This window comes from Sceloporus occidentalis, unplaced genomic scaffold (genome assembly GCF_023333645.1).
Source record: "Sceloporus occidentalis isolate IW3139 unplaced genomic scaffold, rSceOcc1.0.p SCAF_83, whole genome shotgun sequence".
Lineage (NCBI taxonomy): Eukaryota > Metazoa > Chordata > Lepidosauria > Squamata > Phrynosomatidae > Sceloporus > Sceloporus occidentalis.
Genome location: NW_028317063.1, coordinates 70,086 through 87,397, shown reverse-complemented (window position 1 = coordinate 87,397; position 17,312 = coordinate 70,086). Strand labels below are relative to the sequence as shown.

The window sequence follows — 17,312 nt, the reverse complement described above, 5'->3', positions numbered from 1 at the left end:
CTGTTTATGTATTAAAGAGTCACATCGGGTGTTCAGCCTGAACAAAAAACAAACATTGGGGAAAAAACATATAAATGTAAAAGATTGGCACAGCAAAGAAACAGATGGTTCACCTCAGAAGGTTATTTCACTTTCATGTCTTTTTCATGATTACTGTGTTCCTTAGTTTATTTTTATTACGAGTTCTAAACATGGGGCCCAATAAATGTTTTTTCATGATGTCTGCCTAAAAAGTGAAACCCTCTCCTGCCATAGAGCTCCCAGTGGCACCCGGCCCCATCCTATCTAGGGAGTCTATGTTGCCAGGCAACTAAAGCCAGAGTTGACAGCCGGCGCTTTCCACGACGTCATCCGCCGGCGCCTGGATCTAGCGGCCGCTGGTGAGTTATGGTTCCGGTTTGGGGGGGGAGAGCTGTCGTGTTGGCATTACCTGAATAACCCGGTTCGGAGCGGGGTAACAGACTGCGGGGATCGCTTAGCAGCGTTAGTTATGGCTGTTTGCGTGGATGGACACCCGTGCCACCTGCTGCGTGGCTCATTATCCACCCACTGCAACACTGGGAGGGTAGTGAGCCTTCATTAAAATATACATATTATACATTATTCCAGTTTGTACTGTGATTTAACCCTTTCAGGACAGTGTGAGGCATGTATGCTGTTCTCTTATATATATAAGGAGTAGTAGAAGTATTATACAGAAGGCTTGTTTTTCCCTCAGAAATCTCATGGTGCTTCCACAACCACAAGGGATTCTGGGTAGGTGCATGCAAATAAGGTTAACAATTATCACCTTTGCCTCTATATTCACTTTATACATGGATCCCTTGAAAGTAATCGCCCACAGCCTTTAGACAAAACTCGGGAAGAGGCCAGATCACCACTCATGGACAGCTGTTTCGTCCTTCATGGGACTCGTCAGCATGAGGTTGTGATACTGGCTTAATAGTTGAGGCTTGGGGTAGCTAGGAATGTAGGAATATATCTATCTACTATATGTATGTGTGTGTATATATATATATATATATAGTGATGTCATGTTTGTATGCATTACACCTGGCTGTAATTTTTTGAATTTAGATACATTTTTTCTTTTAGTGATGAAATTATGTGTAAACGGCAATGGGTTCTGCTCTGTGCATCTGCTCGCGAGGGGTTCTAACCATTGACAATAAGCGCTACCTCTTCATCCAGAAGCTCGGTGAAGGGTGAGTGTCGTCGGCCCCTCTGGCCGCCGTATGATTTTCCGACGCATGTGAGGTGCCTGCTCTAACTGTGGGTGCTTACGGCTTTCTATATAATATACGTAATGTTCATTCATAGTGAATCCTCTTTTCATAACCGTATTCAGCTGCTGCTGTTATTGCTAGAATATAGCTATGCCAGCGGCTACCCGAATATTATTATTATCTTTTATTTATATAGCGCCGGCAATTTACGCAGAGCTTGCTACAATACATATATATTCAAGGGGTCTGACAAGACGAGAATTGACAGACTAAGACAAACCGAGGCATTAGAATATAATGACAGTTGTAGCAGTGCTTTACATTGACTCAGGATTATGGGAATTGTAGTTCACCTGCGGAATAAGGCTGTGATTCCTGTGCTTGGTAGTCTCCCCTAGTACATTAATTATATTCTGATCAGGTGCGGATATCATGCATGTTATTGCAGTGTTGTAGTGAAAACGATGTATTGTAGTTTAGTCACCCAGTACAAGTTGCTTTAGCGGAACAATCTGTAATGGATTTAATGATTATTGTACTTATTGTGTGTTTATTTATTACAGGGGCTTCAGCTACGTGGATCTGGTGGAAGGGGTGCAGGATGGCCGCTTTTACGCATTGAAGCGTATATTATGCCACGACCGCGACGATCACAAGGAAGCTCTGCACGAGGTGGAAATGCACCGGCTTTTTAATCACCCTAATATCCTGCGCCTGGAAGCGCATTGCATGATCGAGAAAGGGTCCAAGTGGGAGGCATGGCTGCTCCTGCCCTTTGTCCAGGTAACACTAAGCAGCGGGATCTCACCTAACGTCGAGTGCGACCAAGTAATTGGGGGGGGGGGGTCACAAGTTTTACTGTTATCCTTAAACTCTTGTGGGAAAGTAATTTTATTACAGAGAAATCAAATCAAAAAAAGTACCGTATTTGCTCGATTATAAGACGAGGTTTTTTTCATAGCAAATGCTCTGAAAAATACCCCTCGTCTTATAATCGGGGTCGTCTTATAATCAGACCTCAAATAGGTCTGACTATGAGACGACTAAGATCCAGATCCCCCCCAGCTACAGGGGACCTGGATCCTCCTGTCTCCCCCCCCCCTCCCCCGGTCCACTTACCGGTGCTTCTGAGTCAGAAAACACAAAGTATTTTTTTACAGTTTCTAGAACAGCCCGTAGGTGCCGGCTTCTGTGCGCTGAAGTGTTCCTGGAAATATTGCGGATGAGAAAAGAAAAAAAACTCATTAAAGAATTACTTCTGGGAAGGCTTTGGGCATTCAGCGGTACTAAGAGCGATGTTTCTGATGCTGCATTTAATTACAGCGTTGCGTTCAGCAGAGTAGGTGGAACAGCACTTTTATAACCCTCTTCAAGATGTCTCCGGTTTTGAGGGGCATTTGTGAGAGTCCTTCCTAAAAAGCTCTGCGTTCCATCTTAAGTTCTCTTTGTGAATAGCTGATGATGGATTATTAGCCTGCCCGCCCTTAAAGCTTCCTAAATATCGAGACGTTAAAGTCATATAAATTTCTCTCTGGTTTGTTATTAGCGAAGCGTGTAATTTAAAAGGTAAACTAGCTCCGTGATCGCTAGGTTCGCACGTTCAGATACGGAAGCTCGCTGGCTTTGTGCCGCCATTAAGTCTTTTGCGCAACATTGCTCATATTGGCCGATCTCTCCGAAAACTGACATTTTTGAATTTACCTTTTCAGAGAGGAACGTTATGGAACGAAGTGGAGGCTCTGAGGGACAAAAATACATTTCTGCCGGAAGATAGGATTCTGCACATTCTGCGCGGTATATGCCTGGGACTGAAAGAAATGCATGACCGTGGATACGCACACAGGTATCATGGAGAAAGAGGTCTTAGTAGTGATGACAAAGTAACCACTGTGATCAAAATAAAAAAACCTCTTATTACAAATACCTTCTGAAATGACGTTATCTCTACGTTCAGATACGAATGGAAGCACTAAATGATCGTTTTTGTTTTCCAATTTATTTTAGGGATCTGAAACCCACTAATGTCTTACTAGAAGATGATGACCGGCCGCTGCTGATGGATTTGGGCTCTATGAACCATGCTCGCATTGAGGTGACAGGGTCCCGGCAGGCAATGGTCGTGCAGGTACGGTAGCTTCTTTAACCGGGATCAGCCATTGATCTTTCCCAGGCGTAGTCCAAGTTTAAGCGAGTGACGCTTGCCGTGAACACTTCTGGTGAGGAGAGGAAAATAGGAACCAGTACTGGAGCAGGAAAGCTGCAAACTGGGGAGATGTTCAGACAGTGAAAAACTATTTGATATCTTCTGCTGAACACAGATGTGAAGAATATATACTAATGTACAGGATTTAAACGTAGCGCAGTTTTCCGTTACGATCATCTCATGCGCAGCAGCGGCGACGCAACTAGAAGGTTTCTCAGCGCAGCGTACAATATGCTTTGTGTTCAGATGGTCTTCACTACAACACAGATGATGTTTAACCCTTCTGTGTGTGTGTGTGTGTGTGTGTGTGTGTACATGCCCTCTAATTCATTTGTTCAGAATATAAAGCCTGTCTATTGTTCGCGTTGTGTCCTCAGGATTGGGCTGCCCAGCGCTGCACTATTTCCTACCGAGCTCCGGAATTATTCAACGTTGAGAGCAACTGCGTGATTGACGAGAGAACTGACGTCTGGGTAAGTCTTTTCAAAGCTCAGCTCCTTTCCGTTTTGCTGTTCCAGCGATGCAAGAAGGAAGTTATGTTGCCAAGCGAAGCTGGGTAAAATTTCCAAAGTTTGGGATTAATTCCCCTTCCTTGCTAACTCTTTCTGGAACCAGGCAATCTATTATTATTTTTATAATTATTATTAATGCCTGTACATTGGGGTGTAAATGTCACGATACTCATGACACTAGTGGTGTCCTTTTCAGAAGTACACACAAACGTTCCCCAATTTTGTTTTTCCTAACATAAAATCTTGGAGGATTTGTGTCCTGTGCTGGTGTTTTGCCGTATAACAAACATTTTGTGCCTCATCTGACCATTTAACCGTTTTCTTGACTGTTCATATTGAGGACAGTAATGTAGTTTGTAATCTGTAGTTATCCCTTGTGGTATCTGCCCACGTGTCACTAGGTGCGGATCTGACTGTTTGGCTTTTTTTCTTCTTCCGCCCCAGTCTCTCGGTTGCGTGCTGTTCTCCATGATGTTTGGGGAGGGACCCTACGATATGATTTTCCAGAAAGGTGACAGCGTGGCACTGGCCGTCCAAAATGATATCTCTATTCCGCCTAATGACAGGTAAGATGATAGACCTTAAAAATGGGAATGTGATTTAACTCACTTTATGGGTAAGCAAGTTAATCAATGCTCTGCTTTCCACTCTGGCAGCTAAATGGTTAATGTTCGTGTGCTGAAATAGACTTTGACACATCATTTATTTGGAGTTTGAAGTGCAGCGATCTTCACCGAATGCTAGGTGGCGAAAGTTATAACCTTATGACCCGTATTCCGAGTGCTGCCAACATGTAATCCTAAGTACACCTGCCAACGCGTTCCTCTGTCGGGACCGAGAAAAGCATAAATTAACTGGAAGAGGCCTTAATCATGGGTAGCCAACTGGTAGCCCTACAGTTTTGAGGACCCTCGGCCAGCCTGTGTGTAGCTGGGGAGCCCCCTGGAGTGTCAGTATAAGCAGCCTTCGTTATTTTGTGTTTGGGGGTAATTAAGGTGTTCGTCTCGTTTTATGACAGCTGTGATTAGTATCCCTCGTTGTCTTGTTCTAGGTACTCGCAGAGTCTGGAGTCGCTGCTTTCATCCATGATGGTGGTGAATCCTCAAGAGAGGCCTTTCATCTCTACTATACTTGCCCAGGTGGAGACCTTGGTGTCTGTCGTCGATGGACAGGCCACTACTAGGATATGATGTCGCAGGAAGCATGTCACGAGGATGCTTTATCGAACCTCCTATCCTCTGCTCAGCAATAGGCGTGGGAAGGAGTGACTGCTGGGATTCCTCGCTGATCTACTTCAGAAACAATTGTTTGCGAATTCTAGGGGAGGAGGGGACCTTTTTTTTAACGTTCTGTTGAAGGTGTAGGACTGTGGTCCCGCCTTTTGGAAATGCAAGGTTTTGGGTTAAGATTGCCTGTTTTTTTTTCTTTTTTTGTTGGGATCATAGAGGAACCTTGAAATGCCCCGAAAGGCGCACATTCCATGATCCCCGGGCTACTTCTCTCAGGCCAGTACCCACGGTCTCTGGGATCCATTCCATGATCTGTGTTGTTTTTGGCTGAATTGTGCTTATTCTTGTCTAAATCATCTTCAAAAGGGGGGATTTTGTGTCGTTTAATGTGTTACTTTTTTAAATCTCATCAACAAACTGCTGAGAATCAGTACTGTATCTGTGAAGGCACCAAACGCTTTGCTAACCGATGCCTGTTCATGGGGTGTGATGTCATTTTTAATACAGTCGTTATTAGCTAATTGTCCAAGCTTCGGTATTTCGACCCAGAAAAGTCCTCTCAGTATCTAACTCTTAATTCCAGATTGTAAAATAACTGGCAGCTCCAGTAAAACAGGTATGTTTTCTTTTTATTAATTCTATGTAAACGGAACGCACACCCAAGGAGTGACGCTGCATCCCAGACAATGAACCAGGCTCAGTTTCCTTTAAATGTTAAGCATGGTTTGAATCCCTTATTGTTGACCTGTCACCGTAAAACCAGAGGGGATTGTTTTAAAGGGACAGTAGGGGTGTTGGCAACTTCAGGGCTACCTTACGTTATCGATACAGATTTATCGTTTGCCTTTTGGGCTTCTTCTGCAAGCTGGATCGCTTAAAAGAATGATCCCAAATTGCACTATTCAGGGTAGCTCGCCCCGTGCCGCAGAAGAAGCTCATTGTGGCCGAGAAGTCGAGAAGCTGGAAATGTACAAGATCTCCTTAGATCTTGGGTGACTGCGTGTCTTTGAGGGGAAATGTTTTGGGATTGCAGCCATATTCTGTCTATTGTAATAAGATTCTGCTTCATCAAAGACCATTAAAGAAATATTAGTGATGAGAAAATTGACATTGATCACATTTCCGTTTTGACCCGTTACTCTGAAAATGATATAGAAAATTTGCCGGAAGATCGCACCCAAATCCCCCCCCCCCCGGTTTCTCCTTCTGTAAAGACCGAAGCCTTAATCAGTCGTTGGTCTCGTCTTAGATTCAGGAGCTGTATGTCTATCCCGTGCATGTTTAAATCCCCTAACTGTATTATCCTCTACCTCTTCTACTGGGAGGATGTTCCACTTATCTACCAACAAATAAAACTTCCTTACATTTCATCTAAGCCTCTTAGATTTAGATCTTTAGATTACGGTCTCTCGTTCTAACATCTCTCTTCCTTTAAAAGAAACTTATCTCCTGTACTTTGTTAAATCCCTTTGAATGTTTCTCTTACATCCCCTCTCCCTTCTTGAATATGTTTTTTCTTTCTCAAGGCTGCCAAAGCTGGTGCCATAGGAGTGCCCATAGGCCCTCACTGCAGCTAATAGGGAAAAAGAGGCTGTTTCAGTTACTTTGAGAAGCAGGAACATTAGCGGCCCATATGGACAGAGGCCTCAGGCCAAGCACAAGGCACGTGAACGGGTAAGAAACGGGTCTTTTTAAAATTAAAGCTGCAGAACCATTTTTAAAAAAATGTGAAAACAGCCTATGGGCCCTTTGCGTTATTTTTGGCACAAATTTATAAATGATCACAAGAGTTGGTTACTGATTAACTCGTAAGAGCAATGGTGGCAATTTAGTTGGTTAATTATTGCTTACAAAAGAAAGTGAAACAGAATATATTCTTAATCAGTGTTCTAAAGGTGCTGCTCCACTTAAACAAGAATATTAGCTGTTCTCTCCAGCATGTTAATAAATATCAGCAGGTCTCTCATGTCCTTTTTGTTTATGGCTACAATCTATGTGTGTGTAGCGTAATTAAATAATTCTGGTATTTATTTATAAAAAATTTGAATTCAGCAAATAAGATGGAACAGCACCTTTAATTTATCCTTCTCACCATGATATAAATTGATCGCAGTGCTCTCTGACACTCAGAAGTGCGTTAGGAGCTGTAAATCCCACCTTGGGTATAAATGGCGGTGAATAGAAAGCACTCTGGTCGGCCTCGGTAAGTTTTCGCTTCCCGGGGAGAGAGGCGCAGCTGCCTTGCAGCTAAATATAGGCGCTTTTAAGACACGTCGCTTCTCAAATAACAGACACTCCAGCCGAGCAGAGAGCAAACATTCTGGGGAGTAAGTCCTGGGGACACTCGGACTTGTATCCGGTTAGTGCGATAATGAATTCATGAGTTTATTTCCTTTATGTTTTGATGGTGGCGTACATGTCGCCTGAGATCACAGGTTACGATATGACAAATACGGCCCAATCTCATGGCTGGGATAATAACAGAAGCTGCTTAGCCCTGTCCGTGCTGTCGGCCCAAGGAAGGGTCCTGCCATGTTATTGTTGGGAGGGCAACTATTAAACTACTGAGTTTATTTTTGGATGCGAATTGGTTGGTATCTGTAGACATTTAACCCAGTCCTAAGATATGAGCCCAACATCTGAAGCTAGAAGGCAGACTGTGGGGTTGCAATACCTGTTCTGGCTGTAGGATTCCTAGCGACGTAACGGAAGGCAGGTGGGTCGATATTCAAGACCATCAAGGTTTTCCTGCTTTAAGCAAAAAGACTAGTTAACCGGACAGAATGACAGCCGGTACTAGAGACTCATGGGTCAGCGCGTGTAAAATACAGATCAGGAGCCATAGGTGGGGGACATCAGTGAGCTGGAGACGGTGAGCTAGGAAAGTATGCCCCCGCTTACAGCAAGTGTTTGATATCCCTTACAGCAAAAATAGAATTGCTGAAGGCACAACCTTATACTCACAGGTGGCTCGGGGGTTGAGACTTCTTGAAATTAATTTATTAGAAGGGAACTTGCGTTATATTCTTAGTAATTTGTGGCAGCGGTAAACGGTACTTGCAGGACAATGGTCAGAACAGCTCAATGGGTTAAAAAGGCAAAAAAGAACAGTTTCAAATTAATTAAATCTCAAAATCCACTCTGGGAAGAAGACCTTAAATATTTAATCTTAGCTTTGGGGTCAATTAGGAAAGTGACCAATGTGCTATAACCTGCTCAAAAAATCCAGTTTCCTAGATGGGGCTGAATGACGGGGTGAAACGGTGCAGGGTCCTGGAACATTGAGACCCAGCAGTGGGTGGATGAGGGTTAGTGGAAGAAAAGCTACCAAGAAGCCATCTTTGATAGCTCACCTCGTACGAGGAAGCCTTATATCAACCCTTATCGCAAATGTAACTATGTATCGATTAGCATGACTGATGCAATGGTTACATTTAAATATATATATATTTTTAAATGACATTCGCACATGTAAACGAGTCGTACATCTTTCATACAAAACATACACATGCTGACCAAGAGAGGAACCAATAGTCCGAATTTACATTTATTTTATTTTAAAACCGCACTGGCAAGTAACCAGAGTCATATCCTTTTGGACTCTGGGATGAGAAATTAAAACGTTGGCAGTAGACACACATTATTCCTCTCCTTCATCTTCATCTTCGTACGAGTCTAATCCAACCTCTTCATAATCCTTCTCCAGGGCGGCCATGTCCTCTCGGGCCTCGGAGAACTCTCCCTCCTCCATTCCTTCTCCCACATACCAGTGCACAAAGGCACGCTTGGCGTACATCAGGTCAAACTTGTGGTCCAGGCGAGCCCAGGCCTCGGCGATGGCCGTGGTGTTACTCAACATGCACACGGCTCTCTGTACCTTGGCCAGATCTCCACCTGGTACGGCAGTGGGCGGCTGGTAGTTAATACCAACCTTGAAACCTGTTGGGCACCAGTCCACAAACTGGATGGAGCGCTTGGTCTTAATTGCAGCAATAGCAACATTGACATCTTTGGGCACCACATCCCCTCGGTACAGGAGGCAGCAGGCCATGTATTTACCGTGCCGGGGGTCACACTTCACCATCTGGTTGGCCGGCTCAAAGCAAGCATTGGTTATCTCGGAAACAGATAGCTGCTCGTGGTAAGCCTTCTCTGCAGAGATAACGGGGGCGTAAGTGGCCAGGGGGAAGTGGATACGGGGATAGGGAACCAGGTTGGTCTGGAACTCTGTCAAGTCCACATTCAGAGCCCCATCAAATCTGAGCGAGGCCGTGATCGAGGATACAATTTGACTGATCAGACGGTTCAGGTTAGTATAGGTCGGACGCTCGATATCCAGGTTCCTGCGGCAGATGTCATAAATGGCTTCATTATCCACCATGAAGGCGCAGTCTGAGTGCTCCAGGGTGGTGTGGGTCGTGAGGATGGAGTTGTATGGTTCAACCACAGCGGTTGAAACCTGAGGAGCCGGGTAAATAGCGAATTCCAACTTGGACTTCTTGCCAAAGTCAACAGACAGACGTTCCATCAGCAGGGAGGTGAAGCCTGAGCCGGTGCCTCCTCCAAAGCTGTGGAAAACCAAAAATCCCTGTAGTCCGCTGCACTGATCGGCCTGAAACATACAATATGGTAAAGAATTAGAGGCGATACTATGGATGTGAACTGCTTCTTTCCGTTAGCAATTCTAAAGACCTTAACGTTCTAAGGCCAGGTCGTCCAATCGCAGCCTATAAAAAAAACCTGTTTAGAGCCAAGAAAAAAAAAATTTAAGTAACCAGAAAAGACCGGCACCTACCAGCTTGCGGATTCTGTCCAGGACGGAATCTATGATCTCCTTGCCGATGGTGTAGTGACCGCGGGCGTAGTTATTGGCGGCATCTTCTTTGCCGCTGATGAGTTGCTCCGGGTGAAAAAGCTGCCTGTACATTCCTGTCCGCACCTCATCTGCGGGAAAAGCACAGGAGGAAGAAGATTTAATTACTGCATGGAGGAATAACTGGGCGAGTTCACCACCAAGAACCACAGTTGACAGTATCCGTCATTAAACGGCTGTAAAAGCCACCTTGGCGAGTATACTGAAGGCCTATGACAGGGGTGTCCAACATCTCCCATACTCCTCAGCCTGCTTCTTAGCTGAAAGGGCATTATGGGAGATGTAGTCCTGCAGCAGCTGGAGGGCCGCAGGTTGGACATCCGTGGCCTATGATATCTTAAAAGCTGTTGACCTGGAAGGGTAACAATTCAAGCAGATCCTTTTCTAGGCTCTGTATATTAAAGGGAAAATGTAAATGCCCCATAGAGCCCTGCCATACTTACCAAGTACTTGGTAAGTATAGCCAATAACTGTCAGGAAAGCAATTCCTTTGTACCCAATAGGAGTGCTTTTGTGTTGGAGCCAGTTGGCGGTTAATATATTGCAGGGGGGGAGGGGGGGGTGTCGTCCCAGACCGTTACTGGGTTTTCAGAAGACCTCATCGAATAATATTTCCATACTCACCAATCACAGTGGGCTCCAGATCCACAAACACAGCTCGGGGAACGTGTTTTCCCGCCCCGGTATCGCTGAAGAAGGTGGTGAAGGAATCGTCTCCCCCGCCGATGGTTTTATCGCTGGGCATCTGTCCATCAGGCTGGATCCCGTGCTCCAGACAGTACAACTCCCAGCATGCATTGCCCATCTGGACTCCGGCCTGCCCGACGTGAACTGAGATACATTCCCTCTGCGCGAAAAAGAAAAAGACGGGCAAAATTATAGGAATGCTTTTATAGCGCATTATATTTGTTGTGCGGTCCAATGTATAGCTAGATGTGTAATAATATACAACCAATCAACATCAAATAATAAAATAATTGCTTTGTTCCATTATCCACGGAGCTGACGGACGTCGGGTCAGGTATGTGGTTTTTCACCTAGACAACCCCCCCCCCCCCCCGTCAGTCCAGAGATCAGGATTCATTCAGAAGGTAGCGTAGGGAGCTTGCGCATGTTTAACAACAGTATGGAGAACCTTGAGATGGTTTCTTATCTGCACAGGGCTGGGGAGCTGTTACAGGTGTTGACACAAGCACACCTCATTCTGCATCTCCGGCAGGACTCGTTCAAACAAGCATCACCACCCACTCCTGAGGGCAGTTACGAGAATTTTACCCGCCCCACCCCAAACACGCCGGACTCAATAAACCGGGACGAGGAAACGTCTGTCTCCATATCCGGCAGAACACCCTGTGATGCACCGGCGTCCGCACGTTCCCTTCACATTATTACATCGAGAAAAGACCTTTGGGCTGATGGCGATGATGAATGAAAGGGACGGTATGGCTTCTAGATAAATAAACCCCACGCTCCACTAGTTACAACTCACGTGTTTAGGAGCCATGCCACTAATATTGGGCGATCCATGCAATAGCAAAGGGCCACACCGTGATAGTTTAAAGGGGCCTCTCAGCTATCACATGAATTATTCCGATTCTTTGGTGCTCGACGAGACGTTTGCAGACACACCAATGAAGGAAGCCAGACCTAAAGACAGCAATCGTTTGTCACGTTATCTGTGATTCGAGGCAATAACCGAATTCATACAGTCCCAGGAAAGCGTGGACTTCGGACTATGAACTCAAACATATACGATTCGCTCGATGGAATGACTTTTTACCCTGAAGCTGCGCCCCCCCCCCCCCAATTTATCCCCCCTACACACTTGTCACATTTAAATGTTTCAGATCATCCATCTAATTTTATTAGACAGAGATAACCCGAGTTTAACACAAAACGCAGCTTTTTAAGTTATGATTTTATGTATAGAAGGAAAAAAAGCTCTACAACCCTACCATGCCCTGCCCCTGTGTGAAAAAGTAATTGCCCCCCCCTTAGTTACTAAATCCACCAATTAACTAAATGTAATTGATAATTGGGTTTAATTTCGCTCGACGCGCCCAGGCATGATTACCAACGGTCCTGCTGAACCAAAACATTGATTAAATAGAACCTGTCTTGCAAAGTGATGATGCCGCGATCTAAAGAAATCCAAGAACAGATGAGAAACAAGGTCAATGACGTCCATCAGTCCTGAAAAGGCTTACAGATTCTTTTCTAAGGCTCTGGGACTCAAGCGATCCCCGGTGAAGCCACGATTTACAAACAGAGAAGACTTAGAACGGTGAAGAACCTTCTCAGGAGCGGCCGGCCGGCCAAAATTCCTCCAAGAGCCCATCGACGACCAGAAGGTTGCAGAAGAACCCAGACCGACGTGTAAAGAACCGGAGACCTCACTCGCCTCAGTGAAGGTCAGCGTTCCCGATTCCAGAACGAGAAAGAGACCGCGCAAAAACGTCATCCATCGAGAGAGCTGCCAGCCGGAAACCCACCACTGACCAAAAACAACACAAAGGCTCGTCCCACATTTACCTAAAAAAAAAAAAAACATCTCGATGACCCCGAGGCTGTTGGGACCGACGAGTCAAAAGGACGTGGGTCCTGTTACATCAGACACAAAACCTGACGGACAAACAAACTGGGGGGTTGCGTGATGTAGGGCTGCAACAACTAATCGATAAAATCGATAATGCCAACGAATTTCATTATCGATTAGTTGAATCGATTATTATCGATTATAAAATGAGGGTTTTTCAGAGCAAACTCTCTGAAAAATACCCCTCATTATATAAACCGTTTCAGTGACTCACAGCAGCAGCTCCTACTTACCAGCCCCTCCCTGTAATCACTGTGACAACTGGCCCCGCCCCCTTCTCCCAGAACCACATGGCTGTGACACTCAACTAACTGTAAGTATAAAATTAATATTTGGGCTACTGAAAGTTAGGGGAGGTGGGGGTTAATTTAGGGGCAGTTATGGTTAATGGGGTGTTTAGGGTTAATTTAATGATGAGGACTGAGGGTTAATTTGATTAATTTAATAAAGTTAACTTAAGGTGCAGTTAGAGATAAAGGGGGTGCAGACTAAGGGGAGTCTAAATCCTGGGGGCAGTGAAGATTAACCCAGTACTTATTTATAAAAGTATGGTGTCCGTGTGATGTGAACGGGTCTGTGACTCGATGAGGGGACTATGAGGTATCTAGGGGGTATACGGCATATCAGGGGAGGACGGAGTGACATATCTGGGGGTATAAGGCATATACATTATATAAGGCATATGTGGGGAGGGCAGTGTGGCATGTCTGGGGAGGACGGAGTGGTGTATCAGGGTGTATAAAGCATATCTGGGGCCACAGTGGCATATCTGGGGGTGGAGTGGCATGTGGGGAGGGCAGCGTGGCATGTCTGGGAGGTAGTGTGGCATGTCTGGGGGAGGATGGAGTGGTGTATCAGGGGGTATAAGGCGTATCAGGCACAGTGGCATATGTGGGGGTGGAGTGGTATATGTGGGAGGCAGCGTGGCAAGCCTGGGCTCAAATGTGCATCAATTGGGGGGGCTGGTTGGGAAATAAAGACAAGAAATGTATTTTATCAAAGTTTTTTTTTGTTTCTGTGCTCTTGCGACGTGACTGCGCAGGGAAGGATGCTGATCGCAGCGGCTATTAATAGGCAACGCTCCCCACCTGCGAATGCGCTCAGTGTGGGTGCGTTTCTCCAACACCCTAAACATCAACTCATTAGGGCTGGGTAGGCTAAGTGGCAATCAAAGGCTGCGCAAGCAGGATTTATAAACCTCTGCAGTCAGATCTCATAGGCATATCCGGAGCCCATGCCAGGGGCCCCGCCGGCACATTACATCCATTGATCGTTATTGCTACATAGAATAAAACCTGTAGGTAGATCGGCCCCATCCGGCCCCCGTCTAGTCGCCCGTTTTTCCTGCTGTAAAGACTCAAACCTTAATCAGTCGTTGGTCTCATCTTAGATTCAGGAGCCGTATGTCTATCCCATGCATGTTTAATACCCTCGCTGTATTACCCTCTACCACTTCTGCTGGGAGGCAGTTCTACCTAAGAGTAAAACGCTCTTTAGATTATATGAATGACATCCATGCTCCATGATATCCCCAGCCTGGCAAGTATTCGACATGGAATGTTCAGCACCCTAAACAGCTTGGGGGTAAGAAGTGTACGGGAAGGGCAGAAAGTGGCATTTAATTGAATCGGGAAACAATCACAACAATGAACAGGTGTTTGTGATCTTCACGAGTATTTATGGCTGCGGCTCATAGAGATAATGTATCCGATTACAAATCACATTAATATCAGCCGACGCGACCTACCCCAGGAATAACTCCTGTGCGCATATGAAGGTCGTACTAGAAGGAGGTTTAAATCATATCTCCCACCATGAGGGGTATTACTCTATACAGCGCTGGGGGGGGGGGTTATATTACTCTATACAGCGCTGGGGGGGGTTATATTACTGTATACAGCGCTGGGGGGTTATATTACTGTATACAGCGCTGGGGGGTGGTATATTACTGTATACAGCGCTGGGGGGTGGTATATTACTGTATACAGCGCGGGGGGGTATATTACTGTATACAGCACTGGGGGGGTATATTACTGTATACAGCACTGGGGGGGTATATTACTGTATACAGCACTGGGGATACTGGTTTCCATTTTTACTAGTTTATTGAGCGATGAAGAGCTTACAATCTAAAGCGAAGGGGAGGCGATGATACTTTGTCAGACGTAAATCCAGGTATCTGTATATTAGTTAATAAGATACGTTCCTAGTAGATTGTAAGCTGGTGCTATATAAGTCAATGTAATGCGTAGGGGAAGTCATTTATATTCGTTTGGTTTTTTTTTTTTTTTTTATTATTTACCCCAGCAGATATTTCCCAAATTATAACTCCCAGAATTCCGAGCCATCCTTCTGGCCGGCCAAGCATCACGAGAGTTAATTTTACCCGTCGGTCTGACCCATTATATGTAACACGACAAGCGGCAAAGGTCCTTCAGCCGTTACCAGAACCTCAACTGTCCTAGCGCCAGCTGAGTGTGATGGGAGTGGCGGTCCAAAAGGCCCTCAACTGCGCAACTCCTCACAGGTAGGTTCTATAATGAAATAATCGCTCTGCTGTTTGCAGAAAGACGGCTAAGGCCATCACGTCACGGCCCTGATTACATGAACACATTGCGCTCTCGTCCGGTGGCTGCCCCCCCGACGTGGCTGTCTAAATATATTCCGGGTGTCTAGCAGGTGCTGCGACTTCTCTCGCTGACAGGCCGAAGACAAACAATGCGTAAGAAGAATCGCTTTGCAGACGCCTCGCTGGATGCGATTCCCTAGTTAGGAGAAGTCCCTGAACATACGCAGCCAGCTGCGCCCTAAGCTCCCGGCAGGGAAGGGTGGTCTGCACAGAAATCCCCCCTATGGCAGGCGATTCCAGACGTCACTCACAAACGTCCCTGTGAAATCTCGCATGGCCTGCGGCAGGATCTCTCGGGACTTGCTGACTGATCCAGGCAAAGAAATGACTATGGAATGCGGTTAACTATTTAGGTGCCTTTACCTCGAAACATTAGCAGAGACCCATCCGGCCCCCCGTCTGGTCGCCCGTTTCTCCTGCTGTAAAGACTCAACCCTTAATCAGTCGTTGGTCTCGTCTTAGATTCAGGAGCCGGATGTCTATCCCATGCATGTTTAATACCCTCACTGTATTACCCTCTACCACTTCTGCTGGGAGGCAGTTCCATTTATCTACCACCCTCTCAGTAAAGTAAAGCTTTGCCAACACGTCCAAAATCCCCACGCCTGTCTTCTAAGACCAGGCGTACGTTTCCACATTCTGTGCCTTAACATAATCCTCCCCCAAAAAAAGTCTGTATATAAATAAGAACTAATCCCCTGCCGTAACAGTTAAATAGAGCGGGAAAGGTCCATGACGTGACATATAATCTTAGCCAGAGGCAGAATAGTTAACTCTACGTCCTTTAACCCTTTAAATGCCAGTCGGGTGCCGGGGGAATACCAAGGATGGCAGCTTTCCAGGCCCCCCCCTCGCTTCACTCCGGAGCACAAGGGAATCTTCCAGATATTTTGTGTCGCAACAACGAAAATGAGTGTAATCAGGAAGACCCTCCGAGCCACCCGGATTATTCCCTCCAAACGCCTTCGTTCCTGCGCTTAACCCTTTGTGTGCCAGAGGGCCCATGCAGTATATGCTTTGCTTGCACTCTGCTGGGGATCGAGGGGTTAATAGCAAAAACACCATGATGTGGCTATTCCGTCAACACAGTGAAATAAAAAGCGTTTATATTCCGCGGTTCGGTAAAGAATATAATTATATATTTTTTTTTTTTGTTTTTAAATGCCTCCTTTAAGTGATATTACACAATAGAACCACGGATACAGATCGCAGCCGCCCAGGTAATGTGGTAACACAAGGGGTATTGCGACACAACCCGCCGCATGACAACATTGTCACGTGCACATTATGGTGACACGTCATTCACAATCCCCTTAGAATCTAATGAGTTGAAGTATTATTATTATTATTATTATTAGCGAATAAACATCAAACATGCAGAAATAATATTATGCTATTTATTTTCTACCACGTTCAAAACGCGCCCCAGGGCAAGTAGGTCGCCCCCTCGCCATATTTACATTCCAAGGACTGTGGGCCGCAACTCTCCTCAGCCCCACCAAGACCAGACACATGCTCATGCCCGATGGGATCTGTAGTCCTGGGACCGAGCATTGCACTGGGGGAGGGATGAAGCCGCAGAACCACGCCTGATGGGAGCTGTGCAGCCGCCAGCCGCGGAGAATGTCACCCGTTAAGTATCAGTTAGCGGTTGCTGAGGACTCACCATGTTTGCGGTTCGTTGGTGGGTCGGTGGGTCGGTAAGAAAAGATCGGGGCGTAAATCTCACCGGAGCCTGCGTGACGGATCTCTGTGAGAATGAGCTGACAGCTGCGCAGTCAGAAATCTTATATATAAGGGCGGGGGTCAGCAAACACCTAGCTACGCCCCTTTGCAGGGAGGAATCGCATCTGTTATTTATGGCTCTGTAACTCGCCCAAGCAGAGAGGCGCGACTAGTAACTCCACCCCCTCAGGGCGACGCCCACCGCAGGATCCGCTCAATAAGATTAACATCAACAGTATATGCCGAGAGGAAATCATTTGCATAGACCCGCCCCTTATTTCAAACGCTTGTGATCCTTGCTGCTTTCAGGCGTCTGTGT

The 17,312-nt window shown here is 45.9% G+C and overlaps 2 protein-coding genes across 2 annotated transcripts; one reads left to right on the top strand and one right to left on the bottom strand.

The window, feature by feature from the left end:
- The first annotated feature begins 1,119 nt into the window (after positions 1 to 1,119).
- LOC149285144 (serine/threonine-protein kinase 16-like) lies at positions 1,120 to 5,131 on the top strand. The gene is made up of 7 exons (XM_089495761.1): positions 1,120 to 1,205; positions 1,790 to 2,009; positions 2,936 to 3,069; positions 3,231 to 3,351; positions 3,807 to 3,902; positions 4,386 to 4,507; positions 4,993 to 5,131. The coding sequence occupies exons 1-7, from the start codon at positions 1,120 to 1,122 to the stop codon at positions 5,129 to 5,131; spliced, it is 918 nt and encodes a 305-aa protein (XP_089351887.1).
- Positions 5,132 to 8,808: 3,677 nt separating this feature from the next.
- On the bottom strand, positions 8,809 to 16,972 carry LOC149285143 (tubulin alpha chain). The gene is made up of 4 exons (XM_089495680.1): positions 16,935 to 16,972; positions 10,668 to 10,890; positions 9,966 to 10,114; positions 8,809 to 9,782 (listed from the first exon to the last, which is right to left on the bottom strand). Exons 1-4 carry the CDS (start codon positions 16,935 to 16,937, stop codon positions 8,811 to 8,813), a joined length of 1,347 nt encoding a protein of 448 aa, XP_089351806.1. The 5' UTR covers positions 16,938 to 16,972; the 3' UTR covers positions 8,809 to 8,810.
- Positions 16,973 to 17,312: the final 340 nt, after the last annotated feature.